General features: G+C 41.7%; 1 protein-coding gene across 3 annotated transcripts in view; it reads left to right on the top strand.

Annotated features, from left to right (window-relative positions):
* Positions 1 to 19,890, top strand: part of METTL8 (methyltransferase 8, tRNA N3-cytidine) — a 44,225-nt gene that overhangs the window by 8,945 nt on the left and 15,390 nt on the right. For 2 of the 3 annotated variants that reach the window (XM_073305818.2, XM_073305816.2), the window contains 2 exons: positions 2,365 to 2,520; positions 16,121 to 16,212. In XM_073305818.2, coding sequence (XP_073161919.1) covers positions 2,378 to 2,520; positions 16,121 to 16,212 — 235 coding nt within the window. In that variant the 5' untranslated portion in view covers positions 2,365 to 2,377. Of the gene's footprint in view, positions 1 to 2,364; positions 2,521 to 13,117; positions 13,186 to 16,120; positions 16,213 to 19,890 lie in introns of those variants that run through there. The other variant, XM_073305819.1, reaches the window with a different exon arrangement.

Raw genomic sequence — 19,890 nt, 5'->3', positions numbered from 1 at the left:
AAGGTCAAATTCTCATACAAATCCCAATGTTTCACCTGTTACTCGTGCCAAATCATTTTAGCCACCTGTCTATAGATCCCATCTGTGCATCTTTTCATGTTCTTAATGAGATAGAGAGCCAAGCAAAATTATGCTTAGCATCTGAATAATTTTTATTTTATGTTGAACATCAATTATAGCAAAGGAAATTCAGGGCATGAATTCAGGCCTTGGCAGGTAAATGAAGGAGGAGCTGATTTTGAAACAGTATGTAATGTAATAACATAATTTGCCTCTAAGGATCTATATAGTCTGTTAATGATTTGAGATCACAGTTTGGTTTTGGGGTTTGTTTTGTTGTTTTTTGTATCTTTTAAAATAGTATTAACTTCGCATAATATAAATCCTACATTATGGAGCAGTAGGTATGTTAATTTTTAATCCTAGCAACTGTACAGAAGCATTTCTAATAACTTCTTGTGTGCAGTCTATATGCATGCTGTTGCAGAGCTGTACTGATAGGATGTGAATCTGTTGTTTTATTGTAAATAAAAAAAATTAGCTAAGGCCCTGATCCTGCAAAGACTTAGGTACATACTTAACTTTATGCATGAGTGATCCCAATGAAGGAATATTACAACTTGCATGCATAAGTCTTTGCAGAATCAGAGCGTAAATGATTTTATTATGGTGGTTTTATTGTAAATTGGAATTATCATTTTAGTTACCCAAATATGTTGCCAAGGGACATAGTAAACTGATTAAAATTAGAAGTGGTTTTGATTGAAAAAATAGTTTTGTTATATGATTAAGTGCTACACCTTCACCATGTGAAATCATACATTCCTGTGTACTGGCAAAGAAGCTATTATATAGCAGGTACAGCAGCCCTAATGTACCAGTTGTTGTTAATGAGACACTGGAAACCTAGAAATATGTTTTTAAGCCTTCGGACAAATATAAGGAAATGTTAATCTTGTTCTCGCTCTCTTAAAGGCTTAAAATTAATAAACAATAGCATTTCTAAAATATTAATCATTCAGAAGCACATCGTAACTGAGGAATTGTTCAAGTTGTTTAACTGATTCGTTTACAAAGATTTAGATCATACATCTAGTGAATCTTTTTTGTTCACAGTGCAAGACTTGTGGTCAATCATATAGTGCATTACTGGTTTTTTCCTTAGATAAAAATCTTCATCTTTTAACCAGTTTGCAGAGATTGTTTTACAATAATGTTTGCATTTAAATAGTGTCTGCGTCTTTGTAACTAAATGTTGTGTTTTCAATGCTACGTGCATTAGATTTATATACACATTTTATGCAGAGAGAACACTCTAAAAATAATGACTTAGTAGCATTTTTTTTTTGGAATATGCAGAGCACTTGAAGGAGAAAAGAACAAAGGCACGTCAGGGTAAAAATAGGAGGAGGAGCATTTCGATTTTACTCCTTTACTTTAAAAAAGGGCTTGTATCAACTAGGATATGGAGAAGAAGAAAGGGAAAAAAAGCCCCCACAAAACAGGATGCTGGTACTAACAACAGCATACATCTCATCGTTGCTTATTAGACTCGTTTGAACAAATTCAGAGTTAACATTTTAGAGTAATAATAATGTAAAAAAAAGAGGTGCTAGGTTAGAATTACATGTTTAATAGAATAATCTCAAACACTTTATAATTCACATGGATGTAGAATTAACATCTGAAAACATTCACTTCAGATGAGGTATTGAATACAGATTACTATAATGCGCAGTAGAAGTTTTTGAAAGGTGTCATGTGCATACCGTATATAATACATTTCTGAATATTTCGCTTTCTATTTTAAAGAGTGAAACCACAGTAACAGCTTTAGAATGAAATCTTTTGAAAACCGTAACCTCGTGAGTGGGGTGAAAAATGTCAAGTAGAATAACAGTATGTTTCCACTAGAACAAATGGTTTGCACTCTGATCACTTCTTGATTATTTTTTTAAAGGGACAGTGTCAAGGTAAAAACAAAATAATCCAAAAATAATTTCCTTACCTTGATTACTAATAACATTTTCCATTTTTCAAATGGAAAAACAAAACACATAAATGCATTGATTCACCATTTTGTGTGTGTGGCTTTTTGTCACTGTCTAACAGGACTTTGAAAGTAGATTGGCAAGTTTTACTTTCTGTTTCCTATATAGCAGAAGCACATTTTGGGTTATTTGGGTTTCCAGCACACTTGAAAGATGTTAACATTTAAAAAAAGCATTTTAATTGATTTTAAAAAACAACCTGCATCATTAAAGCCCATATTGCAAATTGACTACTTGACCAAGGTCTCTTCTAAGTGACATATACCATTAAGTTCTAGCAAAGCTATAATTTCAATGGATTGTGTTTTTACAGGTCTCTGATCAAAATGAATGTCATTAAAAGGCTTTCTGCTTCATATCTGAGGAAAAGCAAGATGCAGCAGAGGTGCCAAAGTAACAGACGACCAACTGCTCCACTTGGGTCACGGATTTTAACTGATCCTACTAAAGTTTTTGAACATAACATGTGGTGAGTTGCCTCTTCAAGCTTGATGTTTGATACTGATTCATAACACTTCTTTGAGATGTATTGCACATGTCCATTCCACGGTAGTTGTGTGCGCACCTTGTGCACAGTTGATGGAGAGGTACTGACAACTGGTGTACCGTCGGAGGTACCCATCGTGGTGATCTGAGTGCCCTCTATTGCCGCTCACCGCTGCATGCTGGTATAAGAGGGCAGAGCTGCCCCTGACTCCCCACTTCTCCCCGTTCCTTCTTACTGCCTGTGATGGTTGTCAGAGCAATTCCAAACTCGTGACAAGTGCTTCCCTCACTCCTTTATTAGAAGTTAGTTAGTTTTTAGCTAGTTTTTAGTACTAGGTTTTCATTTTAGGTCTTTTTTGACCACTCTTTATCTGCATTACCAGGATCTTTAGTAGGATTAGTACTGGAATGATGTCTCACCCGCTGGGGTTTAAGTCCTGCTGGACTTGCACTAAGCCTATGTCAGTCAGCAACCCTCCCCTGGCCTGCTTGAAATGTTTGAGGGAATCCCACATTAGTTACAAATGTCACATTTGTAAAGGATGCAAGCCCTGCTCACAGAAAGACAGAGTGTTAGGGTTTGAGTGCTTACTTATGGAGGCAGTGCTTTGCCCTCCTTTGGTGTCATCACGTTGGGAAAGCTTCCCAGGTACATCAGCTTCAGTGTGGAGTGCCCCAGCAGAGCTATCTGTAGCTTCTCGGGCCCATTTGCTGATACCAAAGAAAAGACTTAGGCCTTCCTCAAGTTTGGTACCTTGATCGAGTGTGTTGGTACTGAAGCAAAGAGACTCTGCCTAACATTCACGGAAGAAGCTCTCTTTCAAGCTCTCATCGCTAGAAAGAGGGGATTGCCACCTCCAAAATGTAGAGAACTTTGCAGAACCATCAGACAGTGCTGCTCCCAGCCACCCCGGAGGCAAACACAGCTGCAAGGGACCCGCTTAGCATCTCAGTACTTGTATTGCCTGCAGTTCAAGAAGGTTTTATAGCTGGTACTGATGTTGCAGCTCCTACCTCACTGCGTCAAGAGCCTGCGGTACCGTTACCTCCCAAGCTTCTGCAAAAGCCAGTGCAGTTGAGAGGCAAGCCTCTGATGATATCTCTAGTAATGCCATCCCTGGGCTCAGACTACCTCTCTCCCACCCCAGCTGGTTCTGCCCCTCCATTTTCAGAAGTTTCGGACTCTCAGAGGTGAGGTCATCTGTATCCTGTCAAGGATGGGGACTGTGAGTCATGCAGTAACCTCAGCACTGGCCTCCTTCTAAGGGACAATGGTCTGGTCAAGGATGGGTCCCAGGTCCATACTGCTTGCCATTTTGGACACCTTGGGGTGTCCCCCCTTAAGCTATGACCTCCCCTCAACTATCTCATTCACTGTTTTCAAGAGCATTCTGGGGGCATTGGCAGCAAATTCTCCGGTTCCTGGCACTGAACTCAGTACTGACCAGCCAGAAGTCTCTCAGGCAGGACGTAGACCAGCCACCACCTTAAAAGCCTTTGGCATCCTCTTCCTCATCACCAGATGAGGCTGGCAGGTGATTCACCACCACCAGAGGACCGCAGAGCTCATCAAGATCTTTCAAATAGAGTGGCCTCTGTGCTTGACATTCAGGCAGAGAAAATCCATGAAATCTCGTACAAGTTGCTGAACGTTCTGGTATCGGTGGCCCCTGTCAGAGTGGCTCTGCCAACTAATGAAGCCATTATGGAGCCCATTAAGGTGCTTTGGCAGACACCCCCCTTCTCGCCTCCCACAGCAAAATATGCTGAGAGGAGGTACTACATCCCTTCTAAGGGATACGACTATTTCTACTTTCATCCTCCTCCGGCTTCCCTTATAGTGGCAGCTGCCAATGAGCAGAAGAGAAAAAGACACTAAGCATTGACGCCAAAAGACAAAGATTCAAAGAGACTGAATCTGTTTGGTTGCAAACTTTATTCCTCAGGAAGTCTACAGCTCAGACACTCCTGAGTCGCTCTCTGGGAAACGGTTATAAAATGTAAAGATAAGTTACCAGAGGGCTGTAGACAGTTTGCAGTAATGGTGGAAGAGGGTAAACTGTTCTCCAGGATAGTTTAGATAGCACAGACTCAGCTACTTGAACCATGGCATTGGCTATTACGATGAGAAACTGTTTTTGGTTGCAGTCTTGTGGGCTACCCCAGAGGTCCAGCACACCATCCAGGACCTCCCTGTTGAAGGTCCTTCACTGTTTTCAGAAAAAAAAACAGATACAGGGCTCCATAGCCTAAAAGATTCAGGACAACACTAAAATCTCCTGGAAATCTATGATCCAGCAATGAAAAGGAAACAGTTTTGTCCACAGCTCCTGTGCAGGCACCAAGTTTTTATTCCCCGGTCCCAAGGTCTGCCAAGGAGAAAGGGCAGGGGTTATAGGAGGCACCCCTACCACCCTCCTCTTCAGCATCAGTGGTCTCATCTGATCCAGCTGCCTGGTTCAAACAGCCATTTTAATAGGCTGGTCGAGAGCAGTGTGCCAGTGACCATAATTCCATTGGTTCCTCACCTTTTGTTTATTCCACTTCCTAAGTGGTTGGTCTCACGTAATGTCAGATCATGGATCTTAAAGCATGGTGGACTAGGATATGCCTTCCAGTTAATTTCTACCTCCCCTTTCCACCTCCCTTCCTTATTCCTCTCCAGGGACCATTTTCACGAGATTGTCCTTCAGGAGGAGGTCCAGTCTGTTCTTCAGGCAGGGGCTGTAGAGGAAGTCCCGTTGCCTTTCCACATGAGGCACTACTATCCCCACTGCTTCCTTGTTCCCAAGGCAAAAGGGGGCCTCAGGCCTATTTTAGATCTAAGAAAGTTGAACAAATTCCCGAAGAAAATTAAATTCCACATGTTTATCCTACCTTCAGTTATTCCCTCCCTGGAACAGGGGGACTGGTATGCTGCCCTCGAGTTAAAGGGTGCTTACCTCCATGATGCAGCACGCCACAATTATCAGAAGTTTCTCAGATTCATGGAGAATGGGTACCATTATCAGTTCCATTTGATCTTTCAGCTGTTCCTCAGGTGTTTGAGAAGTCCGTGACCATGGTGGCACTGTATCTATGAAAACTAGGAGCCTACGTGTTCTCATACCTGGACTACTGGTTAAGTTGGTCCAAGGCTCAGTGATACCAGGCATATCCACAGTCCTGTCCACGTTCAATGTGCTGGGACTCCTACTAAATGGAGACAAACCAATCCTAAAATCAGTACAGAGACTAGAGTTCATTGGGGTGGTCTTAGACTTCACAAAGGCCAAGGCCCATCTTCTGCAATCCAGGTTTGAAATGTTATGGGACCTAGTGATGCAGCTGAAAGCCCATCCTTTCACTCCAGCATACAGCTGCCTCAATCTCCTGAGTCACATGGCAGCATGCATCTGGGTAATTCAGCATGCCAGGCTATCTCTCAGAAAGCTGTAGCGGGGCTAGTTTCAGTGTTTGCACCGAGTTGTTGTCGTTTGGACAAAGTGGGTTGAGTGCCAGTGTTAGTTTTGTCATCTCTGGTTTGATGGATGGATCCTCTGAAAGTTTGCATGGGTGTCCCCTGTGGCGGGTCAGACCCCCATTCTGGGATGCCACTTAATGTACTGGGGTTTCACTGAGCCCCTTCTGCTCCACCAGCCTGGATTCCCTCTCCCTGTTTTGCTGAATTGGTGCTCTCTGGCCTCTTGCAGCACACACATGAGGTAGACACAGACTGATGTCAGCTCTGTGTGAAAGGATTCATCCAGCACTCACGTGCACACCCCTCTTGGAATAAACCCAAAATAATACTGTCTTGCACTGTATAGAAAGATCTGCACAGCGCAAGCTCATAAAAATTCGCCTTCTCCCTCAATGTGAAGAGAGGTATGCACAACTTCTTGCCCCCCCCAGTTAGAAATTGCACATACTGGGTTTCATAATAAACAAAACAAATGTATTAAATATAAAAAGCAGATTTTAAGTGATTATAAGGGATAGCAAACAGAACAAAGCAGACTGAGCAAATAAAACAAAACACGCATACTAAGCTTAAGATCTTAAAGAGACTGGTTTCAAGAAATAATTTCTTACCCTAAATGTTGTTTTAGGCAAGTTGCGGAGTTTCTGTTTAGAGTTCCAGTTATTTCTTCTTACAGACTGGACCCCTGTCTCAGTCTGGACTCACCCCTGCCTTTGCCTTCAAGTTAGTTCCTTTGTCCTTTCAGGTACTTCCAGCAGTCTTTCTTCTTCGGTAGGCAATGGAGGAGAGTCCAGATTAACCCCGTTCCCAACCTTAAAAAATATTTACCTAAGGTGGGAAACCTTTGTTTGATCCCCATCCCCCTATAGAGGAAAAACACCAGCAGTGTCCAAGGTGGTATTTTGTATCAGGTGATCTTATCACCTGACCTTGCAGTGTCAAAGCAACTATGAAGCCAGGTTTATTTGCAAGGTCCACAGGAAGGAACTCCATGCAGACGGGAGATCCACATCTCCAAAGACTCATTGTCTTTTTCTAATGGCCCATTAAGGCTGATTGCTTTCTGTCTGGTGGGCGTTTCCCAAGTATACACACAGATGTAATTGTTACATGGTCAATATTCCTAACTTTAGTTACAGAAATGATACATGCATACAACTGGATAATCACATTCAGTAAATTATAATCTTTCCAATGATATCTTACTTTATGCAAGATGGCTCATGTATATCTTAGTTATACCATATTCATATCATAACCATATCTCTGTGAAGAATATGGGGTGTAACGTCACATCCCCTTTGTTCCTCCCGCTACCATCCCTCACTTTAGTCACAGACACATCATCCTTGTGTTGGAGAGCTCAAATAGAGTTGCTGCAGACCCAGGGTCTTTGGCTGTCGTAAGTTCTAAAGACTCATAAATGTCAGGGAGTTAAGAGCAGTACCTCTAGCCTCCTTGGCAGGGCTGTCCTTATTCATACGCAAACTACGCAGCTGCGTAGGACACCAGGAAATTTGGGGCATCAAATTGCCCCAAATTTCCTGATGCCCTACGCAGCTGCATGTTGTTCCAGCGGTCAGCCTGATCCCCCGGCCAGCAAAGCTGCCCCCACCTCTGCTCCACCTCTTCCCCAAAGCCCCTGCTCCACCCCACCCCACCTCTTCCAGCCCCCACCCCCACTCCACCCCTTCCCCAAAGCCCCCGCCCTACCTCTTCCCACCCGTGCTCTGCCCCAGCCCTGCCCCCCGCCCCACCCCTTCCCCTGACCTACATCCCGGGGGACTGCAGCAGAGGTCGGGCACGCCCTGCACTCACCAGGTGGCAGGAAGTGGAGTGTCCCAGCCCGCTCTGCTCCACCAGCTCCCAGCTGCGCCACCGGTGAGTGCTGGGGGGCGGTTCCTCCCTACCCCCCAAGTCCCAAGGCTGGGAGCCAGGGGAGCAGAGCAGAGTGGGCTGGGGCCAGGTCACTCCACTTCCCGCCGCCCCGTGAGAATGGGGTCGGGCCCCCCCTTCAATCACTGGACGGCAGGAAGTGGAGCGACCCGGCCTCAACCTGCTCCGCTCCGCCGGCTTGTGCTGGGGGGCGATTTCCCCCCAGCCCCCCAAGCCTGCTTCTGCTCCCCCCCCGCGGAGGCCTGGGGCCAACCCCCCCCCGACCCATGGGGGGGCTGCATAGGGCACCAAAATGTCTAGGGATGGTCCTGCTCCTTGGCCTTCCTCCCCCACATAGTAGGGAAGAATGTATTAATTGTAACAGAAAACTCTGCAGCTGTGTTTTACATAAAGAGGGAGGGAGGGGCACGATCAACCCAACTCTGCCAAGAGACGATTTGCCTCTGGGACTTTTACATAAACAACTCAATTCATCTCAGAGCTGCTTACCTTTCAGGGGAACAGAATACATTAACTCATCAGCTGGGCAAGTCCTTTTTCAACCACCAGAACTAGCTGTTGTGTCCAGACATGGTCAATCCATCTTTCAGCTCTGGGGAACTCCCCGAGTGGACCTGTTTGCAACAAAGACCAACAGAAAATGCCATCAGCTTTGTGCCCTGAGAAGTCTCAGCCCAGGCTCACTGACAGATGCTTTTCTCCTATCCTGGAAGAATTCCTTCCTGTATGCCTTCCCTCCAATTCCTTTGCTACCCAGGTTCTTATTCAAAGTCAGATAAGATCATGCGTGTCTCTTTCTTATAGCACTAACATGGCCTCATCAACACTGGTTTTCAACCCTACTAGCCACATCAGTCGAGCCTCCGCTGTCTCTCCTGTTGGATCCAGACATCATTTCCCAGGACCACAATCACCTTCTCTGTCCCAGCCTCTGAGACCATCTGATCGCATGGATACTTCGTGGTTAACACCATTTGAGTGATCTTGCTCAAAGGATATTCAGAAAGTGCTTCGGAATAGCAGAAATCCCTCAACTCAGAGTACTTACCTGACTAAGTGGAAGAATTTCTGTGTTTTGGTCCCATCAGAAAGCCATATCTCGAGGGTGGGCTCCCCTGAACCTCGTGCTGGACTGTATTCTATATCTAAAACAGAGTTTTGCTATTAGCTCTATAGCATCTGGTAGGCTATTTCAGCCTTCCACGTCTCAGTGGATAGTAGATCCCTTTTCTCCAAAACCATCATCACCAGACTTCTAAAGAGTTTGGTCAGATCGTACCCACAAATGCAAAATCCCATTCCTCCTTGGGATCTGAACTTGGTCCGAGCAAAATTGATGGGACCAACCTTTGAACCCTTTGCAGCGTGCTGTCTGCTGCACCTGTCCATGAAGGTAGCATTTCTAGTGGCCATTACCTTGGCCAGAAAAGTGGAAGAATTGAAAGCCTTAGTAACAGGCCCTTCTTACACAGTTTTCTGTAGGGATAAGATTTATCTTCTCCCTCACGCAAAATTTCTCACTTAAGTATCTCTAATTTTCATGTTAACCAGGCAGTCTATTTGCCGATTTTCTTTCTGAAACATCATGCTCCCAGAGGTTCGGAGAGACTACATTCGCTGGATGTGAGAAGGGCTCTAGCTTTCTATCTGGAGCGTACTAAGACCTTTAATCCTCAGTTGTTCATTGCAATTGTGGGCAGAGCTAGGGGCAGACCAGTGTCTACTCAGAAGATGTCATCCTTGGTCTCTTTGTGCATTTGTTTATGCTACCAGTTGGCTAATATAACCCCACCAGCTAGGGTATTGACACATTCTACTAGAGCGCAGGCAACATATGCATCTTTCTTGGCACAAGTACCTGTCATAGACATTTGTGAAGTGACAACTTGATCATCTGTCAACACTTTTGTTTTGTATTATGCCATTTCCTGTCATTCCAGGGACAATGCCAGTTTTGGATGGGTTTTGTCTTTCAGTCACAAGTCAGGTAGACTCCGAGGCCACCTCTACGTTTGTCTGCTTGTGAATCACCTACAGTGGCATGGACATGTGCAGTACTCAAAGAAGAAAAAACAGTTACCTACCTTTCTGTAACGATTGTTCTTGAAGATGTGTTGCACATGTCTATGCCATGACTCAACCACCCTCCTCTCTATTAGACTCTGTCCAGTACAAAGGAACTGAGGGGGCCTGGGAATGTCTCTGCCTCTTATATCAGCATTCAGTGGTGTGTGGCGACAGAGGGTGCAGGGACCACCCTGATGGGTAGTGATGAGGGAAAAAATTCTCCAACAACTGTGCACGAGGTGCTCGCTCACCTACAATGAAATGGACATGTGCAACACGTCTTAAAGAATAACAGTTACAGAAAGGTAGTTAACCGTTTTTTCTGGGTTGGGTGCTGGTGTGTATAAAGGGTAACAGTTATAGAATAGAGGCCAGGAGCAAGCAAACTTGAAATCTGATATAATTTAACCTTCCTGTGGATGTTGTTGGTTATGAAGTGCTCTGTGTCTATTAGGCTACTAACAAGTAGTCATGGGTGAGATACTGTTATGGAGCAAAAACTGGCCAGGTGACAGAAAGCAAAGAGTAAGGTTAAATGGCCAATTTTCATCGTGGCAAAAGGTTATCAGGTGCCTCAAGGTTCCATGTTAGGTTCCGTATTGTTTAATTTATGCATTAATGATCTGGAAATTGGGTGAGTAAAGAGATGGCAACATTTGCAGTTGACACAAAGTTATTTAGGTTAGTCAGAACCAGAGAGTACTGTGAGGAACTTCAGAGAGCCCTAAACAAGCTAGATGAATAGACAACAGAGTGGCCAATGAAATTCACGGTTAATTAATGCAAAGTAATGCATATTGGAGGGGAAAATTTAAACTTTTCATATACCTTAAAGGGTTCAAATTAACTGTATCAGCTCTGTTGTCCTCAGTGTGCAACTGTGGTCAAAAAAAGCAAACAAGATAGACAAGGAATATGATGGCAAATATTATAGAGAACCTCATAATGCCTTTAAGTAAATCAGTGGTTCGGCCTCATCTTGGTAATGTCTGCAATATTGGTCACCCCATCGCTAAAGGTTTTTGCAGAATTAGAGGAAGTTCAGATAAAGGTGACAAGAATGATCAAAGGCTTGGAAAAATTATCTCTATGAAGAGAGATTGAAGAGGTTGGGGTTGTTTACCTTAAGACACAGATAAATAAGAAGTGATCTGATAAAAATATATAAAATAATGACTGATCTAGAGAAGGGAGACCTGGACCTTCTGTTCCCCCATTTCATAACACAAGAACATGGGGACATTCACTGAAATAAAAAGGGTGGCAATTATGTGAAAAACTGTGTAAGTAAACTGGAAATCAGTGTGTCAGGAAGTTGCTGAGCCTTAATAAGAATCAAAAACGGATTGGACAGGGAACATAGAAGGGGTTCTTTAGAATTTAAGCCAGTCTCTTAAGTATTAGGGTACGTGTACACATCCCTCAGAAGTGAGCCTCCTAGCCCAGGTCTATAGACTGGAGTAAGGGGCTCTTGCTAGCACTCTAAAAAGAGCAGTGTAGACATGTTTTGAAGTTGCAGCTTGGGCTGGAGTTGGAGGTCTGAAACCCTGCCCTCTTCCTAAGCCTCAGAGCCTGAGCTCCAGCCCGAGCTGCAACTTCAAAGCACTGTCTATTCAGCTGTATTTAGAGTGCTGGCTTGAGCCTTGCTAGCCAAATCTGTCAACCCAGGCTGGGAGGCGTGCTTCCACGGGCTGTGTAGGCATTGTCTTAGAGATCAGGATGAGATCTAATGTGAGGACAGATTGTCCTGCCTCTACCTACTGCAGGGTTCTCACCTTCCTCTGAAACACCAGCCACTGTCACAAACAGGATACTGTGTAGATGGACCTCAGGTCTGATCCACCTGAATAAGGTTTGCAAGTTACTGGATCTTTTAATAGTCTCTTTTATTTGTCCATCAGGTAGGTATGATTGAAATCTTTTCAAACCAGCTTTTAGCAGAATTTTGACAATAAAAAAGCAGATAAAATGGGTCAACAACATAAAAGATAGCAGGGTCGCTCTATTGAAACTCAGGATAGAAATATCACCACAGTCATGATTATATAATGTAGAGGGAAAGGTTTAAACTGGACCTTTCTTTGTATATTACTATTTTGAGCATTTTTCAAGCCTATGACTGTTGCAGAGGATGGGGGCAAATGTTTTAAAGCATGACCGAGAGAGCTAAACACAAAAAGGGCCAGTCCAAGGTTTGTTTTTAGTAACATGCATATTCATAAGAGAGTATAAATCTTAGAGGAAGAAGCTGCATAGCTAAGAAGCTCATTAAATAATGTGTTGGTTTGCAGAATTTTCTCTCTCCTGGTTAATGTGGTGGTGGCGTACTGTTAATTATGTAGTACTATTATTTAACAGGTAACCCTGATTTCCCAGTTAAACCCATGTAGGATTTACTGGCAGATATTTAGGTGGGGCTTTGATTAAAATGGTCCTGTATCCTTTCGTGTTGCCTTCTATATATTGCTATATTTCTCTAGATGCTTGTTGCATGATCTTTCATCATTTAAAGAAGTGACAAATTATGCAAACAATGCAGAAAATGTCTGCTTCCATTTACACCCCCTGTTTAGGCCAGTAATCTGCTGGGTTTTCACGTGTGGAGATGTGGGGACAGTTTGTCCCCCTGTTTAATAGGAAAGTTAGTGGAAAATGGGTAATAAACTGAAGATAGAATTGCCTAATCTTACATCAAGCATACTCAAGTGAATACTATTTTGACAGAGCTGAGATGGAGAGCTTGTAGGGTCCCTTTAGAGAGCGCTTTTGGAAGAAGTGTTTAAAGTATTTATGTAAGCTTTATCCTAGTTCTAGTTGGCCTGTATGAAAGGACAAGCAGTCTCCTTTAAAGCATGCAACCTCTAGTCTTGCTACTGTGTGTGAGACATGTCACGCATCTTATACAGACTTTTAGGGAAAAGCCAAGAGTCTTTCATTCAGCTTAATGAAAATATCAGTGGAGCAAAAGCAATAAATCATTAATTAAGAATGAAAACTTCAGGCCACCATGATGCCTGAAGCACAATAGCATAGCATGAGGCACATCCCTGTGTAACTGATTCCCCTTGGGATAGGCAGGGAATGCTGTTTTTTATGTTAACTATTAGAGAATGAACAAAGTTCCCTGGTTGTCAAGACTTTCTCGTCTTTTAAGAGCCACCAGAGTTCTGCAGTTTCCCCTCTGTGATACACATGACTGGCTGGCTTTCTTCAGGACTCCAGGTTTGAATAGTTATTACATATTACATGTGCATCTCTTATCTTCCTCTGCATCTTGTGAACAGCAGATTGGGCAAACTGGCTGAATTAAATTTATTTAAAAAACAAAAACCTCAAAACACAGACGAGATGCCCGTGTATGGTTGGGAATTGAGCACCCAGTTGCACGTTTGGGCACTGATTTTAATTAATGTCTGCAGAGGGATTCTTGTCTTCCATTTTATTAGGGGACTGCAAACATTATTCATTGCGTATAAAATAGAGTTTCTACTTAAACTTAATACCAAATTTTGTTCTCAGTTACATATGTATAACTTCTGCTGCAGTCACTAGAAGTTACACCCATTTCACTGAGAGCAGAATTTAGTCCTTAGTGCATAGGAACTAGCTGGCTTTATGAGAGCATGGGAGAATTACCTCAGAACAGTAACATTGTACTGATGTTCCAGATGTCACCTGTTCCATTGTTCTGATATTTGTTCTTCCTGTCCTCCATGGTTCACGCTGATGCAATAGAGTAAGGGTCACTCTCTATATAACTCTACCTACCATCAGTCCTAAAGCTCAGTGTCCAAGCTGGCATAAGGACATCACATATTGCAAATGAGTGTGGAACGTGCTTTGTTACATCATTGACTCTAAGAGAAACGCAGCAAAATCAGACATGGGTGGGATTTTCCTTGCTTTGCCCATGACAAATATTTGTTAAAGCAAGCATGCAGCTGAGAGAGAGAATAAAATGTATAACTGTTAATGACAGCAGGTTTGTCCACATCTTAGCCTCTGATCATCTTTATGTGGAATCCTCCCTATGTAATGCTGCCTGCATCAGTGTCTGTTTGCCATATTCCATGTGAACATGCTGTTTAACTGTCAGAAGCCTTTTTATATTTTTTTAGTTTCTGTTTCACATTCAGGAATTGGCCTGACTTATTCCTTCCGCCCTGCTCCTCATTTCAGCTCACATATCCTCTTCTTCATAACAAAAGAATTTTCTTTTCTATTGTGAAAAACATGTCTGAAGCTGCTGATTTCTGGAATAACTTAGCTGGGGGGAGTCTTGAATGATACTTGGCCTTGTCTGAAAATAAATGTAGCCTGGTTAGTAATATGCTCAAAGACAGTGTCCAGTGCATTTTAAAGCAGAAGAACATGGCCCTGTTCAAGTTTAATGTGCAAGCTAAAATAAAATTAACCTTTATTGCTATTGTGCATTTGAGATGATTATTTATATTGTGGCAGTACCCCAAATGCGCTAGGAGCTTTCCAAACACAGAGAAAAATGAAGATTCTGCCCCCAAAAGCTTACAGTTTGAAAACAATCTTAGAAAGGAGTTAAAGTAAACAAGTTAGATCCCAATCCTGCTTATGCCGAAGTAAATGGGAGTTTACCAGGTCTTTAGGGCCTGATCTGAGAGCTACATTAGAGTGAATAGGAATTGCCGGAGTTCAGCACTTGTCAGGGTCAGGTCCATATTTTGTTCCATTTAAGGTATGACATGAATCTGTTAAATGAGCAGCGTGAACCATTTTACACAAGCATAGTAACGCGTTCCGGAACCACAAAGTATTGCAGCATAGTTCGCCTTTTTTCAGAAACTTATTGCTCTTCCTTCTTCCATATAGCCTGTAAGAATTTCTGGATAGAAATATGTTCCCTGTCTCAGCAGCGACTAGTTTCCTACATAGATGACCTTTGGTCCTCCTCATGATAAACATTAGTAACAAGTGGATTCTTTGGATCAGAATCTGCGCTAATAGATCTGCGTAGACTCAGTCAAGTATACATCTAATGTGACATATGAAATAAATGCATATAAACAAGAATTAACTTGCAAGGTGCATGCTAAATCCAGGGATGAAAACAAAATGCCAATGATTTTGCCTCATTTTCAGTTGGAAGTCTATGTTTAATCATTCTTCTGGTTGAGATTTATGTCACTAGCGATTCATCGTTATCTATAACACACAAAAGCTTAGATTTTTTTAACTCATACAAACTCCAAGATTTGAACCTGCGTCATTCCTGGGAATTGTCTCACATAGCAAAAAATCAAAGTGTGTTTTTGGAGGCATAGGCATAATGTGATACTGGCATTGGCTCCAGTATTCATTAACTCTAGTCTGGTTGACATTTGCAAATTATTAATTGGCCAAGAGATCTGAATCTTTATTCCTGTCTGGTTGTTCATGCTTTGCTATTAATTGCTTTATAGCACCATCCCTCTGGATGCTGTATCTATGTTTTTGTAGTCCATAAGTATACACAGAAATTGCAAAAGTCTTTCACCAATCCAATGAATATATTCCTGTATTAAATTGTTGTTTCTAAAAAGTACAGTTCTGTAGAACATACTTCAGCTCACCAGGATACCAAATTGTATAACTATAAACTCATGGAGGAAAAGTTAAGGTGACCCATTGTTTTTGCTGGAATGACAATATATTGCTCCAACATAATGAATCAACTTTATACAAGAACAAGACAACATAGATAAATGCAAGCTAGCAAGAGAGCCATTTTTTAATTTACAAAAATATAAAGAAAGCAGCACTACAATTTCTACCATTGCCAATGTAAGAATAAATCATCAAGCAAAGAGATAGCTACAGAAAATATCACAGAGAGAGCAACAAAAAGACAACATGCCACAGAATCATTCAGCTAATCAGCTAGTAGGGTGTACAGTTAAGAGAGGACATTATATTAGCTGTCAGCATAGAGGCTGCTGGAACTCAGAACAAAGCAAAAGAACTAAACACAAGAACTGTAGGAGCTCCAGATTGCATCAGGACCAGCTGAAAGAATTCTCTTGCACCAGAATGTATTTATTATATGACACTGGAACATACAATGTAGTTCATTTGTGAGCAGTCCCCCCCAAAAGGCTATGGAGAAATCATATTAAAAACGTGTTCTGCGTCTGTCTTTTTGCAGGGACCACATGCAGTGGTCACAAGAGGAAGAAGAAAGAGCCAGAGAAAAAGCAACAGAGAACTCGCTTGTGCGAGTTCAACCGGAAGATCAAGGTACTGAACCCATAATTCCTAAGAAGTTCTAATGCTCCAAGAATGCTCTTTTTTTGTTTATATTTTTCCTTGATTAAATCCACTTTTTGTTCATTTACCTTTGTCCTATGAACCACGACAAACTTGTCCAAAAGCATTCACCTTTACCTAGCTATTCAATTATCCCTTTAAAGTATTTTCCCTTTCTCCAGGGCAACAGATCTCAGCCTAATATGATGAAATATGCAAATTGCAATTTCCAGAGTTGTGAATCCCGACCTTTACAATGCTTCAAATTGAAGCCCCCATCATTGCGTGTGCTGTCACCATAGGGAAAGGGAGTGAATTTGCAATCGTTGGGGGTGATGAAATCTAAAGTTCTCATGTACAATTTTCACATTTGCTTTTTAATTTGGTTGCAGATAAGCTTAGTGGGCTAGTGGATGCAGATAGCATTGTCTCTCAGGAGATCTGCGATGGATTTCTGGTCCCAGCTTTATGCCCTTGGCAGCTTGAGCTAGAAGTGCTTTAGAGACATTCTGCTCAGCCCCTGGGCAGAAGGTGTTTTCTCATGTCATTCAAAGGTGACTCCTGTGAACTAAGGAGATTCCTTGGCTGGCTATATATTCCCTCTTTCAGAGGGATGGTGAATTGAGGGAGTAAAGGAATTAAAATTTTCAGGGCTTTGCCCTGTCCCTAGAATACCTTCTTAGGGAAGTAAGCAAAGAGTGTGACACACACTGGTGGCATCATTATAGTGGAATTTCTACTCACAGTTGGATCTCACTGAATTCATATCCCGAATGATCCTGTTACCTACAATTGAAAACCAGCACTCCTCTCCACACATGCACGTTTTTGAAGCATTGGCATGCAGGAGGAGAGTAAGGCAGATTACACTGCATATTTTGATGAAAAAAATCAGCAATATAGATTTTTGCAGCACCTGGTGAAATGGACAGTGTTGATCAGGGGCAATTGGAGGGAGGTCTCCATGTACAGGAAATCCAGAATCCTGGGTTTGTTCTGTTTGGTTTTTGTACATTCCCAGAACTGGGGCATTAAATCTATCACAGCATTAATCTTGGAGGCCGATAATCTCTCTATTATTAGAAGGGTATTCTGAAAACAGTTATTTTTGTGTGCATTAAGGTGACAATGGGGGTTGCAGGTCTTGAACTTTGTCAAACTAGACTGTGTCATTATGATGTTACACACATTTTAATTGATAGCACACATTGGAGTGTGTTTGAATTACCTGTGAATACTTCTTCTGTAATGTGCTCTTCATTACTTTTAATACCTTGTGATTGCGGCTTTTTTTCTGACCCTTATTTCTTTGCTTCATAATACCCTGAGAATAGGGCATGCATTTCCCATCATGATGAATGGGAGTGATTCTCTGCACACCAGACTGAAAAATGACCCTATTCTACCGCCTTCCATGTCATCTTGCTCTTTTACATTCTCTCCATTCTCTCATTCTTTATCTAAATCCACAAAGATAATGTTTATCTTTTCAACTTCACATTTAATATTTTCATCCATTTATTGAAAACAGCTGAAAATGAGCCTGTCAAGTTTCCTCCCCCACTCTGAACTCTAGGGTACAGATGTGGGGACCTGCATGAAAACCTTCTAAGCTTACTTTTACCAGCTTAGGTTAAAACTTCCCCAAGGTACAAATTAATTTTATCCTTTGTCCTTGGAATAACCACTGCCACCACCAAACTCTAACTGGGTTTACTGGGAAACGTAGTTTGGACACGTCTTTCCCCCCCAAAATCCTCCCAACCCTTGCACCCCACTTCCTGGGAAAGGTTTGGTAAAAATCCTCACCAATTTGCATAGGTGACCACAGACCCAAACCCTTGGATCTGAGAACAATGAAAAAACATTCAGTTTTCTTACAAGAAGACTTTTAATAGAAATAGAAGTAAATAGAAGTAAAGGAATCACCTCTGTAAAATCAGGATGGTAGATACCTTACAGGGTAATTAGATTCAAAACACAGAGAATCCCTCTAGGCAAAACTGTAAGTTAGAAAAAAGACACACAGACAGAAATAGTCATTCTATTCAGCACAGTTCTTTTCCCAGCCATTTAAAGAAATCATAGTCTAACACACACCTAGCTAGATTACTTACTAAAAGTTCTAAGACTCCATTCCTGTTCTATCCCCGGCAAAAGCAGCGTACGGACAGACACAGACCCTTTGTTTCTCTCCCTCCTCCCAGCTTTTGAAAGTATGTTGTCTCCTCATTGGTCATTTTGGTCAGGTGCCAGCGAGGTTACCTTTAGCTTCTTAACCCTTTACAGGTGAGAGGATTTTTCCTCTGGCCAGGAGGGATTTTAAAGGAGTTTACCCTTCCCTTTATATTTATGACAGAGCCCCTGGTTGAAAACGTAACTGTGTACACAAGTGGTTGATGTAACATTCTTACTCCTCATCGAAAGTAAATTATAATTTAATTTACACTTGCTAGAAATAAAATAAGCACGTGTTTGCTTATTGCCAAGAAATGTAAGAATCCAAGGACATTTTCTATGAACGTCACTCTGTTTAAAACTTGAATTAGGCAAGCATTGCCAGTAATGTTTCCCCAAAAACTCCAGCTTGGTTCAGCAAGTGGATTACATTTTGGCCTATTTATATTAACAAGGAACTAGACTGAAGCTAATGAGCAGGTATTTTGGTGCCTTGGACACTGCAGTAAGGGGGAAAAAATGAGTTTCCTACAATACTGTAATATCACTAAAATAAAATAGCTGTGACAAGCCTCAGTCCATTAAAAATGAGGCAAAGTAACCAATTTCTGCAGGGTCCTAGTTTCAGAAGCTCAGTGCACCTAGTTTCAGAAGTAGGTTTTGGAAAGTGCTACAATTGGGCAGCTTGAGAAAATAAACAGAAGCGAGGAAAAACCATGACTCAGAAGCTAGGCTGACTGACATTTCTTACTTATGAAATTTTCAGAGATTAAGAAAGGAAAGTTAATAATTTAATTTAATTGGAAACTACATTACCCTTCTCTGTGCCTGAACCACAAAGAGAGACAGTCGCGCAGGAGCATTGTAAGTTGAATACACTCCTTTCTGATCAATTTATAAAGAAATTGTTAAATGAATTAATTTAATAATGATGGGTTCTGTCATATTGATAGGAAAACTAACTGGCAATAACACGATGCAGTGAAGGATGTATGTTTAAAAAAAAAAAAAAAGACTGGCCAACAAACTACTGAACCTGAATTTTAAAGGCTTTAATTTTAAGCATTGTGCTCCTGTATTAAACATGCTATCAAATCTAGAAATCTTATAGGGAAGTTAAATGCAAGGTTTTTTAATTGTGTTTTGATCAGATATTTAGGGAAAATTGTGACTTTAACAAAGAGATGAAAGTAATTTAAGACTCTTTTGAGAAGGAGGCTTAGTTTTGCATTTTTATCAAGTTATCTATACAAGTGCAACATAGACTTTTGAAATCCAGTATGTTTTACCTCAATTAACTCTGTACTTGCAGTGTAAAACAACTCTGCACCATTAATGAGCATGACTAGGTCTTGCCCTTTAATAAAGAATTATGCAGATCTCTAGTACAGGGTATTCTGTCACCCTATTGGCACATCTCACTACCTCTCCTAAGCCAAACATCTCTAATGGCTGTTCTCAGCTTTATTTAACTTTGCAAAATTGGAGTGA

The sequence above is a fragment of the Lepidochelys kempii genome, chromosome 11 (genome assembly GCF_965140285.1).
Source record: "Lepidochelys kempii isolate rLepKem1 chromosome 11, rLepKem1.hap1, whole genome shotgun sequence".
Classification (NCBI taxonomy): domain Eukaryota; kingdom Metazoa; phylum Chordata; order Testudines; family Cheloniidae; genus Lepidochelys; species Lepidochelys kempii.
This window is presented reverse-complemented; position numbering and strand designations above follow the sequence as displayed.